This window comes from Acomys minous (assembly GCF_964271855.1).
Source record: "Acomys minous genome assembly, chromosome: 20".
Lineage (NCBI taxonomy): Eukaryota > Metazoa > Chordata > Mammalia > Rodentia > Muridae > Acomys > Acomys minous.
In genome coordinates, this window is record NC_140502.1 from 22,171,127 (window position 1) to 22,188,775 (window position 17,649).

The 17,649-nt window shown below is 51.2% G+C and overlaps 1 protein-coding gene and 1 long non-coding RNA gene across 2 annotated transcripts in view; one reads left to right on the forward strand and one right to left on the reverse strand.

Moving 5' to 3' along the window:
* The window catches only part of LOC311591374, a 46,476-nt gene extending 36,021 nt beyond the window's left edge, over positions 1 to 10,455 (forward strand). The window contains exons 2-3 of the long non-coding RNA XR_014777091.1: positions 1,570 to 1,685; positions 10,375 to 10,455. This is a non-coding gene — a long non-coding RNA (uncharacterized lncRNA). The remainder of the gene's footprint in view (positions 1 to 1,569; positions 1,686 to 10,374) is intronic.
* A 3,806-nt stretch (positions 10,456 to 14,261) lies between these two features.
* On the reverse strand, positions 14,262 to 15,751 carry ERICH4 (glutamate rich 4). The gene is made up of 2 exons (XM_084770398.1): positions 15,496 to 15,751; positions 14,262 to 14,940 (listed from the first exon to the last, which is right to left on the reverse strand). The coding sequence occupies exons 1-2, from the start codon at positions 15,670 to 15,672 to the stop codon at positions 14,701 to 14,703; spliced, it is 417 nt and encodes a 138-aa protein (XP_084626524.1). The 5' UTR covers positions 15,673 to 15,751; the 3' UTR covers positions 14,262 to 14,700.
* Positions 15,752 to 17,649: the final 1,898 nt, after the last annotated feature.

The window sequence follows — 17,649 nt, forward strand, 5'->3', positions numbered from 1 at the left end:
CCCTCTGTCCCAGTTTCCTGGTAAGTGAAGGCTTTCATGGGACATGCCCCTGGGGCTAATATGCAGATATAAGTGAGTATATGCCATTTGAGTCTTTCTGCTTCTGGGTTAACTCACTCATTATGATCATTTCTAGCTCAATCCATTTATCCACAAATTTCGGGAATTCCTTGTTTTTAATAGCTGAATAGTATTCCATAGTGTATATGTACCACAGTTTCTTTATCCATTCTTCTATTGAGGGACACTTAGGCTGTTTCCATGTTCTGGCTATTAAGGTTGTTTTGTTTTGTTTTGCTTGTTTTGGTTTTCCTTCTTTATTGCATCTTGCCCTTCCCCCACTGTCGGAATTTATTCAGGCCATAAGTGTTTGTCTCCTGGCCTGCATGGGTCTGGCCAGCAAGAGTTCTTTCTCAAAGGGATTTAGTTTCCTGCCTTGGCTAGGAACATCTGGCTTTGAGACGTGTGCTTGTGTTAAAGAGTCATTTTTTTTTTCTTAGCAAGAGCTTCCTAAAAGAACTGTCTCTCTGTTGTTTGTATCAGTTTTTGTCTTTCTGTAGCCAACTGGAGGCCTTATTGCTCGGGAGGTGTGGGTGTTAATCAGGAAGCTGTGAGCTCCTGCCTTTAAAGCCGCAGTTGCTTTCTTAATGAACAAAACTAAGAAACTGGTTTTTGTTTAAGTTTAGACTCTATATAAGTTATGGTTACATTTGTGTAAGTTATGCACCACATTGGTCGTTAAAATAGTACAGTTATTTCTACATAACTGTTTGTTTTACAGTTTCTCTCTTAACCAAGCTATCACATGAGTAATTGAGACTCTTTTATATTTGTTTAGTAATAAGCTTCACAGCATAAGAACTGAGCAGTTGTTAATCTAAATCCTCTGAGCTAATTAGGTTTCTTCCCAGCATACATCCCAGAGATACTTGCATTTTGTAGCCTTCCCTGCTGAGCCCTCTCCACCCACACCCACCCACACACACCCACACACACCCACACACACCCACACACACACCCACACACCCACACACCCACCCACACACACCCACACACACCCACCCACACCCTCACACACCCACCCACACACACACACACACACCCACACACACCCCCACACCCCCACACACCCACCCACACACACCCACACACACCCACACACACCCTCACACACCCACCCACACACACACACCCACACACACCCACACACTCCCCACACACCCCACACCCTCCCACCCCCCACACATCCCCCATCCACTCCCACACTCACCCACACCCCCCCAAACCACCCACACCCTCCCACACCCCCCTCTCCTGGACCTCTCCAGTGGCTGAATCCCTTCTTCCTCTTCTAACTCCTCCTCCTGCTGACTGGCAGGAAGTCCCGCCTTATTCTCTCCCCTGCTTAGTGATCAACTGTAAACAGCTTTATTGGCATATCAGGGAGCAATTGGGGAGCAGTTTTTACATAACACTGAGGCAAGAAATTCTCACAACAAGGATTGCAACCAGATATAGGTGGTACAGACCTCAGCATTGGTGTTACACAGTGACCTTATGCCTACGCAGGAGGCTCAGAGCCACTCTAGGAAGCAGATGAAGAGAGACGCAGGAGAAAGCAGAAGGCACCGAATGGAGCTGTAGGCAGGCAGTGAGAACAACGTGCAAAGACAGGTGGGTGACAGGTAAGTGCAGACAAGCTGGAAGAGACTGCCGCAGCCAAGGGCCAACAGCTTTAAACTATACCAAAGTCTCCATTCCTTATTTGTACCACACAACAGGAGCTGCCTCGGATGTCTGTACACATCCTCCCCTCCCCCAAGTGTCGTGTGCACATGAGCTTGTCTTATGTCATCACCAGGGGTGAGAGTCCCCTTAAAATAGTCTGTATTTAGTTTTTAATGTAAGAAAAACTGTGTTTTGGTCATTCATTCTGTCTTAGTTGGGGTTTCCATTGCTGTGAAGAGACACCATGACCAATACAGCTGTTATAAAGGACAACATTTAGTTGGGGCTGGGTTACAATTTCAGAGGCTTAGTCCATTATCATCACGGCGGGAAACATGGCAGCATCCAGGCCGACACGGTGCTGGAGGGGCCAAGAATTCTACATCTTGATCCAAAGGCCAAAGGCAGCCAGTAGGAGGCTCTCATACCCACTGAGTGGAGTGCGAGCATAGGAAACCTCAAACCCCGCCCCCACAGTGACACACTTCCTCCAGCAAGGCCACACCTACTCCAGCAAGGCCACACCTACTCTAGCAAGGCCACACCTACTCCAGCAAGGCCACACCTACTCCAGCAAGGCCACACCTACCCCAGCAAGGCCACACCTATCCCAGCAAGGCCACACCTACCCCAGCAAGGCCACACCAACTCCAGCAAGGCCACACCTACCCCAGCAAGGCCACACCTACCCCAGCAAGGCCACACCTACCCCAGCAAGGCCACACCTACCCCAGCAAGGCCACACCTACCCCAGCAAGGCCACACCAACTCCAGCAAGGCCACACCTACTCTAGCAAGGCCACACCTACCCCAGCAAGGCCACACCTGCACACGTATTCCTCAAGGGCCTATGTTGGTATCCACACACATTACACAGTCTCATCCCCTGGCGGTCTTGATCCTCACGCCGCGTAGTTCTGAGTCACCTAGCTTCTCCTTGTGTGAAAACATGGGTTTGTCTTTATTTTCTCCTCCTGCCCCTGTACATAATTTCTCTGTGTATGAAGTGTGTATGTAGGTTTGCATGTGTGTGGACTCCAATGTGTGCACATGTGTGTGGAGGCTTAAGATCGACACTGGGTTTCTTCCTCAGTTAATCACCTTCCACGCTGACTCAGGATGTGAACCCACAGCCTGCCATTTTGGCAAGTCTGGCCAGCCAGTCGGCTGCATCTTCCTCTCACAGAATGTACAGTCCAGTCCAGCCACTGTGCTTGTGGAACAGGAGCAGAGACACTGAGCCCTCGTTTTTCTTTAAAAACAGAACTGTTCAGCTGGGCGTGGTGGCGCACGCCTTTAATCCCAGCACTCGGGAGGCAGAGGCAGGCGGATCACTGTGAGTTCGAGGCCAGCCTGGTCGACAAAGTGAGTCCAGGACAGCCAAGGCTACAGAGAGACCCTGTCTCGAAAAACCAAAAAAAAAAAAAAAAAAAAAAAAAAGAACTGTTCGCTCCACCCACCATTCCGTCCAGCAACTGCATGGCATCCTGAAACTGTGTGCAGGGTAAGAACCCTGATAGCCCACATGCCACCAACCTGCCCACTGTGCCACCTAGGGGACTGTTTTGTGTCCTGTAACTGTGACCCCAGGTAGGAAAACCCCCAAGAGCTAGTCTACCTGCCCACCAACAATTCCACCTATGGTGCTACATAAGGACCGCACGGCATTCTGGGATATCCCCAGAGCCAGCCTGCCACCCAACCTACTAGGTGGATCCCCCTGGACTGTGTGGCACGTTATCCTCCTAACTCCAGGTAGGAACTCAAAACTTTGCTTCCATCTTGGCCACTAACACCTGGGAATGGTGAGGGTTCTTGCACCCTGCCCTCATGGAGGCCTGGCCACACAGACAATGATCCCTGGCCATGACACCCTAAGTCCACCTGTAGAGTCTGGCGAGCCCTTCAAAGACTTCTGAAGACCAGCATCAAGAATCTTCTAACTCTACAGAAGCTTATTTCTTGGGCTCATAAGTTGCTCCCATCCCTAACAGAGCTTGGATCCTGTCTTAGCTTGGGTTTTATTGCTGTGTAGAGACCATGACGATGCAACTCTTGTAAAGGAAAACATTTAATTGGGGGTGGCTTACAGTCTGTTAGCATCATGGCAGGAAACATGGCAGAGAGAGATAATTCTACATCTTGATCCACAGGCAGCAGAAGGAGATCTGTGTCACAATGGGTGTAGCTTGAGCATAGAAGATCCCAAGGCCCACCTCCACAGTGACACCCTGCCTCCAGCAAGGGCACAACTCCTAATAGTGCCCTTCCCTATGGGCCAAGCATCCACACACACACGAGCCTCTTGCAGTCGTTCCTATCCACACCACCACAGACCCCTACCCGTGCCCTATTGGCACACCAGCCCTAAACACAACTCAGCTGCTCCAGACCTGAAAAGTTAGGGTCCCAGTGAACCAATGTCCAAACACTCACTCAGCAAAAATGACAACAGATAATCCACACCAAGAAATGCCACCACCGACCTAACTCCAGATGCCTCGATCTCTCCACAGAAGCACAACACCAACCACCAAGAAAATGCGTCTCCGCCAGACACCAGTGCCTGCATCATAATGCTTTCTCAGAATAACCACTTGGCTGGCACACAAGGCAAGGATTTCAAAATGGCAGTAACAGCTATGTCCGAGGACCTTGAAAAGGATATGAAGAAAAGCCAGAAGCAGGACCTCAGAAGCAAAGTTGAAGGAAACAATTAAAACTGTGACAATAGGATTTAACCGAGGTAGAATCTCTGGGAGAGGGGATAAAAAGGAGCTAAAAATTGAAATGAAAAACTCAGGAAAGTCAAAGAGCTCAGAAGAAAGTAACACACACACACACACACACACACACACACACACACACACACACAAACTGGATCAAATGGGAGACTATCTGGTCTTGAAGACAGGGATATGGCAAATGAGAACAATGAAAGCATGGAATAAGCACAAAATCTGAGGCACTACAAAAAGACCACACCTATGAATAATAGGAGAAAAGAAGAAGAAGAAGAAGAAGAAGAAGAAGAAGAAGAAGAAGAAGAAGAAGAAGAAGAAGAAGAAGAAGAAGACGCCCACATCAAAGACACAGAAGGTACTTTCAACAAAACCTTAAAAGAAAATTTCCTAAACCTAAAGAAATGAATGCCTGCCAAGGTTTAAGAGGCATAAAAGACACAAAATAACAAGGCCAGGAAAGACACATAATAAAACTCTAAGTGGATAGAACAAACAAAGGATAGTGAAAGCTACATGGAAAAAAAAAAGCCAAGTCACATATGAAGGCAGGCCCATCAGAATAACACTCTTTCTTTGTGGTGGAGACACTGAAAACCAGGGGAGTCTGGACTGACGTTGCAGGTGTCCTAAAGCACCACAGATTCCAGCCCAGGCTACTATACCCAGCAAAACTATCAGCCATCACGGAAAGAGAAAAAAGGTCTATAACCAAGATAAGGAAATTATGTTCCCCCCACCAGCTCTACACAGTGGCACTAGAGGAACCACTTTGGTCTGGACAGAAGATTAAATGCACCCAATATGACAACATAATAGTTTCAGAACAACTAATCAAAAGAGATCCAAGAGAACACCACAACAAAGTAACAGGAACAGATACTGTTCAATATCAACTCTCAATATTATCAGTCTCCATAAAAGGGCATAGGCTAACGTTGGCTTAGAAAACAGGAGCCATCTTCCTGTTGCCTCCAAGAACCATACCTCATGAAACATAGGTGGAACACAGGCACCATCTTAAGATAAAAGGATGGAAAAGGCTATTCAAGAAAATGGGGGCTGGAGAGATGGCTGAGAGGTTAAGAGCACTGGCTGTTCTTCCAAAGGTCCTGAGTTCAATTCCCAGCAACCACACGCTGCCTCACAACCATCTATATTGAGGTCTGGTGCCCTCTTCTGGCCTGCTGGCTCACATGCAGACAGAACATTGTATACATAATAAAGAAAAAGAAAATGGGACAAAGAAACATGTGTAGCTATTATAATATTTGCACAAAATAGACTTCAGGTGGAGTAAGAGGAGATAAAGAAGAACACTTCATACTCACTAAAGGAATAATACACCAAGAGGATGTTACAATTTCATACATTAAGTGCACCAAGCACAGGGGCACCAACTTTCACAAAAGAAATGCTATCAGATCTAAAACCCAGACTGACCCAACACAGTGGTAATGGGTGACTTCAGTACCCCACTCTCACCAACAGACAAGTCACCCAGACAAGAGCTAGAGACACTCTAGAATAAGATGACATCATAAATTAAATGAATCGACTGAGCATCCTATTCATTCCCCGAGGGAGACACAGTCAGCAGCCGTTGGAACCTCTTCAAAACTCAACGCCTGTCAGCCATTTTCCCTTTGTAACTTGAAAGAAGACATGGAAATTACGTTAGATAGTGGACCACTGAGAGAACATTCCTTCCTTCCATACCATGGAGGGCCACTGAGATGGGTAGTGATCAGAAGGTTCCAGCAGGTTAAAGAAGAGTCAGCATGGGGCTAAGGAGAGATCTATCAGTGTACACCACCATATGGTGGAAAGATGAATCATCACGTCTGTATCATCAGTAGTGTGTGTGTGTGTGTGTGTGTGTGTGTGTGTGTGTGTATGCACATGTGCGTTTCCTACTGAGTAAGGATCAGCAGCGGCACCTTTGTTCCCTCAGCACCCCTGAACTTTGCTTTGCTTCTTCCCCTCGTCTGGATCTCTTCTCAGGTGTCTGCCCAGCTCACTCCTCAGTGCCCTTAGACCCCTGCTCACACTCATCTGTCAGCTCAGCCCTCAACATCCATAGACCCCTGCTCACACTCATCTGTCAGCTCACCCCTCACATCCATAGACCCCTGCTCACACTCAGCTGTAAGCTCACCCCTCACATCCATAGACCCCTGCTCACACTCAGCTGTCAGCTCACCCCTCACATCCATAGACCCCTGCTCACACTCAGCTGTCAGCTCACCCCTCACATCCATAGACCCCTGCTCACACTCAGCTGTAAGCTCACCCCTCACATCCATAGACCCCTGCTCACACTCAGCTGTCAGCTCACCCCTCACATCCATAGACCCCTGCTCACACTCAGCTGTCAGCTCACCCCTCACATCCATAGACCCCTGCTCACACTCAGCTGTCAGCTCACCCCTCAACGTCCATAGACCCCTGCTCACACTCAGCTGTCAGCTCACCCCTCACATCCATAGATCCCTGCTCACACTCGGCTGTCAGCTCACCCCTCACATCCATAGACCCCTGCTCACACTCAGCTGTCAGCTCACCCCTCACATCCATAGACCCCTGCTCACACTCAGCTGTCAGCTCACCCCTCAACATCCACAGACCCCTGCTCACACTCAGCTGTCAGCTCACCCCTCACATCCATAGACCCCTGCTCACACTCAGCTGTCAGCTCACCCCTCAACGTCCATAGACCCCTGCTCACACTCAGCTGTCAGCTCACCCCTCACATCCATAGACCCCTGCTCACACTCAGCTGTCAGCTCACCCCTCAACGTCCATAGACCCCTGCTCACACTCAGCTGTCAGCTCACCCCTCACATCCATAGATCCCTGCTCACACTCGGCTGTCAGCTCACCCCTCACATCCATAGACCCCTGCTCACACTCAGCTGTCAGCTCACCCCTCACATCCATAGACCCCTGCTCACACTCAGCTGTCAGCTCACCCCTCACATCCATAGACCCCTGCTCACACTCAGCTGTCAGCTCACCCCTCGACGTCCATAGACCCCTGCTCACACTCAGCTGTCAGCTCACCCCTCACATCCATAGACCCCTGCTCACACTCAGCTGTCAGCTCACCCCTCACATCCATAGACCCCTGCTCACACTCAGCTGTCAGCTCACCCCTCACATCCATAGACCCCTGCTCACACTCAGCTGTCAGCTCACCCCTCACATCCATAGACCCCTGCTCACACTCAGCTGTCAGCTCACCCCTCACATCCATAGATCCCTGCTCACACTCGGCTGTCAGCTCACCCCTCACATCCATAGACCCCTGCTCACACTCAGCTGTCAGCTCACCCCTCACATCCATAGACCCCTGCTCACACTCAGCTGTCAGCTCACCCCTCAATATCCATAGACCCCTGCTCACACTCAGCTGTCAGCTCACCCCTCACATCCACAGACCCCTGCTCACACTCAGCTGTCAGCTCAGCCCTCACATCCATAGCCCCCTGCTCACACTCAGCTGTCAGCTCACCCCTCACATCCATAGCCCCCTGCTCACACTCAGCTGTCAGCTCACCCCTCACATCCATAGACCCCTGCTCACACTCAGCTGTCAGCTCACCCCTCACATCCATAGACCCCTGCTCACACTCAGCTGTCAGCTCACCCCTCACATCCATAGACCCCTGCTCACACTCAGCTGTCAGCTCAGCCCTCACCATCCGTAGATGCCCGCACACCCTTCAGTGTCCTTAGACCTCTGTTCACACTCAGCTCACCCTTCAGCACCCTTTGATCCCTGCTCACACTCAGCTGTCAGCTCACCCCTCACCATCCGTAGATGCCCGCACACCCTTCAGTGTCCTTAGACCTCTGTTCACACTCAGCTCACCCTTCAGCACCCTTTGGTCCCTGCTCACACTCAGGTGTCTTCTCACCCCTCCGAGCCCTCCGCTGTCTGCTCACACTCAGCTGCCTGTGTTGCGTGTGGCTAGGAGATGCCTTCCCTGACCTTCTCTGCAGTTCCTGAGTCTTCTTTCCTGAGCTTTCCCTGTTGCCCCCACCATGGTTCTTGTCAACTCCTGACCTCATCGTCTAGGTGTCCTTCCTGATCTGTCTCCCCGTCTACAAGAGCTCTGGGTGGTGAGGACCAGGCTCAGAATCTGTGGGTGAATGAATGAGTGTTCACTTCCCTACAGGTCCTGGGGTTCGTTTATGAAATGTCAGGTTGGTAGCTGAGGACAGAGCGTAATGTTCCAGGTTTCTTCTTTGGAGGGTCACCCTGACACACTTGTGAACACCAGTCTTCAGAATGAACGGACCAGTGAGGAGGAGCTGAGGACCGGGACAATGGAGCTCTTCCCCTCTTCCTAATTCCCTTCAGTGAGATGTTCCTCCTGCTGAGCCTCTCTCCCTTTCTGTGTTCTCCATGCGGAGCTGCTTGTTGGGAGTCCCCTTCCTCCCGCCCAGTAGACTCTGGCCAGCACCCGAGCTCCCGCCTTCATTCATTGCCAGGTTAAGGCCAGGGTGCGGCCCATGGTCTCCGCTCTGTCCTCCTCTGTCCAGAGAGCTTTGGTTTCAGTACTGAAAACAGCCTGTTGCCCAGGTGTCAGCTCTGCTCTCCTTCCTCCCTCTGATCCTTCTCCTCCCTGGAGCACCTCCCAGGGTCACAGGGGCACAGCTCTGTTTCCACCTCCTCAGTATGGGTCCTGTCCTCCTCCTCTCCCTTTCTCTCTGGCTCGTTGTTCTAGAACATACTTTGACTAGCAAGGCTGAGAAGTGTCCTCTGCCCTGAGAGAGGAGCCGCTCACCCCAAGACTGATCCCTGCTCTCTCTTCACCGTGTGTCTGTAGCACCAAATATGGGAGTCTTTGGGTTCCCTAAAGCCAAGAGGGGTGTGTGTGTGTGTGTGTGTGTGAGAGAGAGAGAGAGAGAGAGAGAGAGAGAGAGAGAGAGAGAGAGAGAGAGAGAGAGAGAGAGAGAGAGAGAGAAACCTGTTTTTTAGGATCCCAAGTACGGGATCAGAACGGTCTCGTGAGAGAACAGGTGAGGTTAATTCACTAGAAGAGCAACCATCTCGTGCAGGAGCTTAATTGCTACCGGCTGAAAAGATCCCGTGAGCAGAGTCTGGGAGGAGATATATAAATGAGCCCAGAACTGGAGGCGGGGCTTTTTGGAGACTTGGGATAGATTTGGCTGTTCATTGCTGCACTTCAAGATACTCCTAGAGAGAACCGCTCGAGGGAAAGCTTCAGGGCTCCAGCTCCTGCTGAGGTTCAGGGTTCTAGTTACCCCAGTTTCCAGTGGAAGAAATCCTGCCGCTCACACCCAAAGAGTCATTCCTCAGAACTGATGTCCCTAAGGTTTTGTTACTGTGTCCATTAATCCTCATTTCCTACTGTTTGGTTAGTCAGGTTATAAGGGACGTATGCTTGGTCACTAAGTTGTTAATTAATATATTGGTTAAGAAAATTGAGCCTACAGTGTGTGTGTGTGTGTGTGTGTGTCTGTCTGCTGTCTGTGTCTGTGTGTCTGTGTGTGTCTGTGTGACACAGCTCAGTACCCAGTCTTCTCAACAGTTCTCAGAATGTCTCATTAACTTCCCAGAAGCGACCAGCTGAGCACTAGCTGGGGCAGAGGACCATCCACTGTCCCTGGTGCCTTCAGTCACGGGTTTCATAACAGAGACCCAGGGGCAGGAGCAGTTCTGCCAATAGTTTCGTGTCCTGGGTATACAGATGTCTGTGTGTCCTGGAAATAATCATGTCATGATTCTGTGACGGGTTTCAGAGAGACGTCCCAGCTTCCCGTGTTAGCTGAGCGAGGCTGGGGTCTCCGCATGTCTGGTGGTTCAGGGACGCCTCTTCACTGTCTTGGTGTTTCTCCCCTATGGTCACCTTCTCTTCTTTATGGGTTATGACAGGAAGGGTTCCCTGGGATAGTGAGTTCCTCAAAGACACGAGAAGCCAGGACCCAGATACTCTGGAACAGGAGTGGCAACCAGGCTACAAAGTAACTTAATGCTTCAAGGAACGCTTCCTGATTGCGCGGTCCCATGCCGCCCCCTGGTGTTTACTGGGAGAACTGCAGTTCATGTCTGGGCGGCAGCAGGCATGTGAGTGACTGGACTCCAAATGCTCCCGGGCAGGCCTGATGCCTGACCAGGCTCCAGGGCCAATCGTTCATTCTCCTCGCGGTGGCGCTCCCACATCCTCTGACTCCATCCAATAGAGGCTAAGTTTTGAGACAGTTTAAGAGCTGCCACGGTAACTCCATGCACCCAAAGGACAGGTAGCTGTGGGAGGACAGAGGTGAGATGGGTCTCTTGAATCATAAGGCAGAGGACACCAGCATGGGCTGTGCCTGCGCCTGCTCCGTCCATCGCTTGGTTCTAAATCCTTGGATCTCTTTGCCCAAAGAGCCCTGTATGTGCACGTAGAAAACAGTTGTCTGACCCAAATGCGTGTGTTGTATACACTTCCCTAAAGGGCGATTTTAAATAGCAAGATACTTATAATAAAAGTGCTATCTTGCCAGGTGTGGTAGCACATACGTACCTTGATTCCAGTAATCAGGATGCAGAGGCAAGCCGAGATCTAAGCGTTCAAAGCCAGCCTGAGCTACGTGATGAGATCCAGGCCAGCTAGGGCTGCATAGAGAAAGGCTGCCTCGAAAAAGGACGTGCTGTTTTAACCGGTTATGGGCACAATGAGTGGCGTCAATCACAACTGTTTGTGCCACTCTCACTACCTCTGCTCTAGCCAGAATTCATCACCTGCTCTAAAGCTGTGCATGCAGAGGTCATGGGGTCATTTTCGGGAGTCTGTTTTCTTCTTCCACCATGTGGAGCCCAGAGATCAAAGTCAGGTCATCAGGCGTGCCAGCACCTTGATCTGCTGAGCCATATCTGCTCAGTGGTAGAGCCCCTGCCTAGAATCCCCCCAGTGAGGGGCTGGGGCGTGGCTCAGTGGTAGAGCCCCTGCCTAGAATCCCCCAGTGAGGGGCTGGGGGCATGGCTCAGTGGTAGAGCCCCTGCCTAGAATCCCCCAGTGAGGGGCTGGGGGTGTGGCTCAGTGTAGAGCCCCTGCCTAGAATCCCCCAGTGAGGGGCTGGGGGTGTGGCTCAGTGGTAGAGCCCCTGCCTAGAATCCCCAGTGAGGGGCTGGGGGCGTGGCTCAGTGGTAGAGCCCCTGCCTAGAATCCCCCCAGTGAGGGGCTGGGGTGTTTCTCAGTGGTAGAGCCCCTGCCTAGAATCCCCCAGTGAGGGGCTGGGGTGTGGCTCAGTAGTAGAGCCCCTGCCTAGAATCCCCCAGTGAGGGGCTGGGGGCGTGGCTCAGTGGTAGATCCCCTGTCTAGAATCCCCCAGGGAGGGGCTGGGGGTGTGGCTCAGTGGTAGAGCCCCTGCCTAGAATCCCCTAGTGAGGGGCTGGGGTGTGGCTCAGTGGTAGAGCCCCTGCCTAGAATCCCCCAGTGAGGGGCTGGGGTGTGGCTCAGTGGTAGAGCCCCTGCCTAGAATCCCCCAGGGAGGGGCTGGGGGCATGGCTCAGTGGTAGAGCCCCTGCCTAGAATCCCCCAGTGAGGGGCTGGGGTGTGGCTCTGTGGTAGAGCCCCTGCCTAGAATCCCCCAGTGAGGGGCTGGGGCGTGGCTCAGTGGTGGAGTAAAGACAAGACGATAGGACATGAGTTAGGCTATAGTACATTTGCTGCACCTTTGCTCCCACCAACTTTGTATTTTCAGACCTTTGAACCTGTGGAGGATAGAGACATGCCTCAGCAGTTAAGAGCATTTGCTGAGGACTTGGGTTTGCTGCATACAGTAACTCACAATCATTTCCAGTTCCAGGAGACCCAACACCATCCTCTGGTGCATTTCCATACAAGCAGCAAAAAGCCCATGCACATTAAAATAAAAATAAATAAAATTTTAAAATAAAAAATACATACTACACTTAATTTCGAGTGTTCTGGCAGCCATATTTTAAAATGTTGAAAGTAACAAATTGTGCTGGAGATATAGCTAGGTAGTAGAGTGTTTATCCAGTTTCTTTAAAAGCCCTGGGTCCTGTCTGTAGCACCCCCTCCCACCCGAATTTTCAAAAATTGCGAAGGCTCAGGCATGGTAGCATACACCTATAATCTCAACACCGGAGTGGTGCATACTGCAATATCAGGAGTTCAAGGTCACCTTCAGCTGACTAGCAAGTTGGAGGCTAGCCTGAGCTACATAAGAAACTGTCTCAAAAAACAAAACAAACAAAAATGTCAAGCAAAAAAGTGAAGTTAAGCTAGTGCTCCACTAAAAGTGGAGTACATAAAATATGATAAATGTATCCAATGGAATGTTTGGCTTTAAGAAATCAAAAGGCCAGGTTTATAACCCAAGTGTGTCACCCCAGCACTCACATCTGTCACCCCAGCACTCACATCTGTCACCCCAGCATTCACATCTGTCACCCCAGCATTCACATCTGTCACCCCAGCTCTCACATCTGTCACCCCAGCATTCACATCTGTCACCCCAGCTCTCACATCTGTCACCCCAGCATTCACATCTGTCACCCCAGCATTCACATCTGTCACCCCAGCATTCACATCTGTCACCCCAGCTCTCACATCTGTCACCCCAGCACTCAGATCACTGAAGGAAACAAACGGTGAATTCTGGTCCATACTGGGGGATGTAAAGAAATCCTATCTCAAAATATTTCATTTAAAGGAAGGAAGGACCAGACAGGTGTTGTGGCACAGGCCTGTAATCCCAGCACTCGGGGAGGCAGATGCCAGTGGATCGCAGTGAGTTCATGGCCAGCCTGGCCTACAAAGCCAGTCCAGGACAGCCAAGGCTATACTGAAAAGCCCTGTCTTGACAAAAAAAAAAAAAAAAGTAAAAATAAATAAAGGAAGGAAGGGCTGAGGTATGGCTCAGAGGGCAAAGTGTTTGCATGGGAGTACAAGAGCCTGAGTTTCAGTCCCCAGAACCAGTGTAAAGCTGAGCGTTGCTGTGATGACGATGTGTGACCCCAGTGCCTCCATGGAGAGATGGGAGATGGAGACAGAAGAGCTGGCACGAGCCCTCAGGCCAGGTAACACAGTGGACAGGTGGAAATGAGAGAGGCCCTCTACAGGGCAGAAACCAAGAGCTGACGCCTGAGGGTGTCCTCTGACTTCCACACATGCTGGGGTGTGTATAAGCCCCCCCCCCAACACACACGCACACACACGCACACACACCACAGAATAAAAAAAAGGACGAACAGCAAGCATGGTTGGACACACCTTCTATCCCAGAACTCAGGAGACAAAGGCAGGAGAATCTCAGTGAGTTCTAGGCCAGCCTGTTTTACAGGACTACATGGAGACCTTATCTCAAAGGGGGGGAGAGAGAGAGAGAGAGAGAGAGAGAGAGAGAGAGAGAGAGAGAGAGAGAGAGAGAGAGAAAAGAAGAAGAAGAAGGAGAAGGTGGAGGAGGAAGAGGAAGAAGTAGGAAGAAGAAAAGGAGGGAGGGAGGGAGGGGGGAAAGCAAAGCAAAGGCAAGAAGGAAGGAGCAAGCCTAGGCATGGCTCAGTGGGTAAGAGTGCTTGCCATGCAAACATAAAGACCTGAACCAAACCCCCATCTCCCCACTGAGAAAGGTAGGCTCAGCTGTGTGTGCCTGTAACCCCAGCACTGGGGGAAGGGGGTAGTTAGATCCTGGAAGCTCACTGGCCCTCTGGGATAGCCACACTGGTGTGCTTTCAGTTCAGAGGGAGACCTTGTCTCAAGGGTTTAGACACCCACACACACCTGCGCACGTGTGCACACATATCACACCACACAAGAAAAACTTCATCAATTTTATGTTGCATACAACCACGAGAGCATATGAAATCTCACATATTCAAAAGATCATTTCAAGACATAGTCAGTTTTTTTAAAATTATCGAGAAGTTTGCCACCCCAGGTGTTTTGACCTTTGTCGTTTTCCACATCTCAATCTTAACCCATCATGTTCCAATTGCTTAGTGGCCGTTGCACCTACCACATTAGGCAGAATTGGCTTTCCATCCTGTTTGCCCATGCTCTATCACTTTGCCAGCACTGGGTGTCCGGGCCACACTGGAAACATTTCGACAGACAGACCTATGGCTTCTGTGCCTTCCGTATTCTACAACGGGCCCTGCCCACAGCACCCAGGCCATTGCTAGGATCTGCCACTGCACATCTTTGGGGAGAGCAATCTGCTGCAGGAGCACCATTGATTCTAAATCACCTCAGATGGTCATCTCAAAGTCAGGGAGGAGCTGGGCTGGATAGGCGGCCCCTGAGTGTCCGTCCTCTTGCCTGCCTCGGGGCCCTTTGTTCTCTTCTTCAACACAGCTCTCCTCCTCTTCCTCCTGCTCCTCCTGCTCCTCTTCCAGGATGGCGACCAGCTCCTCTCGAAGAAACTCCATCTCCAGTCCCACCTTACACAGCTGTCCCAACAGCTGGGCATCTATTCTGCGCAGGTTCCCCTAAGGGAATAAAGGACCGTCCTGGGAGCAAGGAGGCCTGCCAGGAGCTGCCCAGGGGCAGGTCTAGCTCAAGTCCTGGCCTGCCTGGTCAGGGCCCTCCCTGACTCCTGGGCTCTTCAGGCCACCCTCTTCTCCACCTCCCTCTTGACCTCTATTTCTCCCCTGTCGCTGTCCCTTCAACTCTGTGACTCCTCATTTCAGGCGCTGTCTCCACATCTCCATCTCCATTTTCTCATCCCTGCCTTTGGTCTCTCCCAGCCCCCATTCCGCATGGATCCAGCCTGCCGCTGCTCTCCAGCTCTGATTTCTACCTGGTTGTCTCTGGGACTGGCTCCATTCTCTTTGTCATGCTCTGATCCCACTTCTTCCGTCTGTGCCGCTATGTCATTTTATGTTCGCACCTGATCTCCATCTGCAGCCCAGGCTGCACCCAGGCCCCTGAGCGCTGCACTACAGGCATGAGCCCCGAGGCCTGGCTCATCCTAGCCCTGTCTAATAATACTATCCACTCATTTCCTTCCCGTTCCCTTCTGTCTCTCAGGCCCTGTCACTCACCAGCTCCTCCCAGATCCGCAGCAGCAGCAGCTCTGTGGCACCTCCAGGTTCTGTCCCTGAGGACAGAAGGGTCTGGCCAGGGTTCCCCTCTGGTGGGGCCATCCTTAGAGCCTGGGGCAGTGGACCCAACCCAACGGGCTCCTGTCCAGCCTGCTTCAGCTGCACCCACAGCTCCATAGTCTGAACTGCGGACTGAAGAGCAGGAAGTAGCAAGGTCCAAGTGACCCGGTGCCCTGGGGAGTTGTGGGATGGTGGGAAGAAAAGGCAGGGAGGGGCTGGCAGAGATGTCCCAAAGTTCATTCTTCACCGAGAATCCACTGGCTACGTTTTTTTTTTTCCTGGACTCCAACCTCCATGATCTCTCAGGGTCCAAAGAACCTTGAGCAGAGGTCCATCTTCACCTCGATGCCTCTCGGGCCAACCCTCCTGTGGTTCCATGTTGCCTCAGCACCTGAAGGGGCTGGGCTGCCTTCCTCCCTAGGCCCTCACTCCTCCCCAGCCAGTCTTCCTCAGCCTCTTTTGCTGAATGACTTCGGCCAGCCCCCAACTTGGTCTTTGTCTGTCCCTTGACAGGGCTTGGAGCCTCCATGTCGCAGCTGCAGGCTGCCATACACAAGCTAGTTCTGCCAAGCCTTGGACCTGCGTGCACCGGAGTCCTGCCAGGCAGCCAGGACTGGAAAGTGTTCTGGGTCTTGGTCTGCCTTGGCCCTTACAAGCTCATGAGTGTCTGCCAGGGCTCCCAGGCCCCTGGCTCAGAAGTCAAAGGCACCCTTGAGCCCAGACTCCAACTCAGCATGTGTCACATGGCCATGTCTGTGCTCAGCACAGAGCTCCCACTTTGAACCCACCCCACTGGATCCATTTCCTGTTGCTGTTTCTAACAAGTCACCACAGTCCTGGGAGCTTAGAACAAAGCAAGGGGGCTGCAAAGATGGTAGGTGAAGGTGCTTGCCACCAAACGTGATATTCTGAGTTCAATCCTCAGGACTTGCATGGTAGAAAAGAGAACTTGCTCTTGGAAGTTGTCCTCTGAGACAGACAGACCGACAGACACATACACACACACACACACACTTTACAGGTGCACATACACTCATTTGCACACACATGTACACCCCACACACACTCATAAGCACACATGTACACACTACAATGCCTAGCACTGAAAGGTGAAGAGCACACAAGACAATTTTCTTGCTATCTGAAGCATAAAGTGGTCACACTGGGTGTGTCTGCTTCTAGACACGCTAGGACAGAATCCATGCTCTACTCGAGTTCTGGAAGCTACCTGCCTTCCTCATATCTCGCGAGTCTTTGGCCTCCAGCATCCTGACTCCTGTTGACGCCACTGGCCACCCTTCTGGGAAGACCTTTGTGATTCACCACCCAGTGGCCTACCTTAAATAATACCCATGTCAAAGTCCCTAAACTGGCTGGGCGTGGTGCCACACATTTTTGTAGTCGTGTTTTTTGTTTTGGATTGTTTTTCGAGACAGGGTTTCTCTGTGTACTCTTGGCTGTCCTGGACTCACTTTGTAGACCAGGCTGGCCTCGAATCATGCCTGACTCTGCCTCCGGAGTGCTGGGATTCAAGGCATGGGCCACAACACCTGGCAACATGCCTTTAATGCCAGCACTCCAGAGGCAGAGGCAGGTGGATCTCTGTGAGTTTGAGGCCAGCCTGGTCTACAGAGGGAGTTCCTGGACAACCAAGGCTACACAGAGGAACCCTGTCTCAAACTCCCTTTCCTCGCTCCAAAAAAAAAAAATCCCTAAATTTTGCCTTGAGGCCCACATCTATGATCCCAGCACTTGGGAGCCTGAGGCAGAAGGATTACAAGTTCCAGGCCAGCCTGAGCTATAAAGCAGTATATTGCTGAAAAGAAGGATGGGGCACTCAGAGGCAAGGGGAGGAATAGGTGGAGTCTTTTCAGAGTGATACAGTCATAATGTGGTGGTTTGGAGGAGAATGTCCCCAGTGGACGCAGACAGTTGAGTGGTTGGCAGTCGTATGGGGAGGTTTAGGAGGAAGCGCCTTGCTGGAGCTGTACCTCCTCGGGGGTGAGCTTTGAGGTTCAAGGCCTCACTATTTCCAGTTGTTTGCTCTGCTCTGTGCTTCAGCTGCAGATGTGAGCTCTCAGCTTCTTGTCCCTG

Bases quoted from the DNA above. Each gene is read 5' to 3' on its own strand.
- ERICH4 (XM_084770398.1), bottom strand. From the start codon at position 15,672: ATGGAGCTGTGGGTGCAGCTGAAGCAGGCTGGACAGGAGCCCGTTGGG. The intron at 14,941-15,495 runs GTGAGTGACAGG...TTATTCCCTTAG, and splicing joins TGCGGATCTGGGAGGAGCTG to GGGAACCTGCGCAGAATAGA.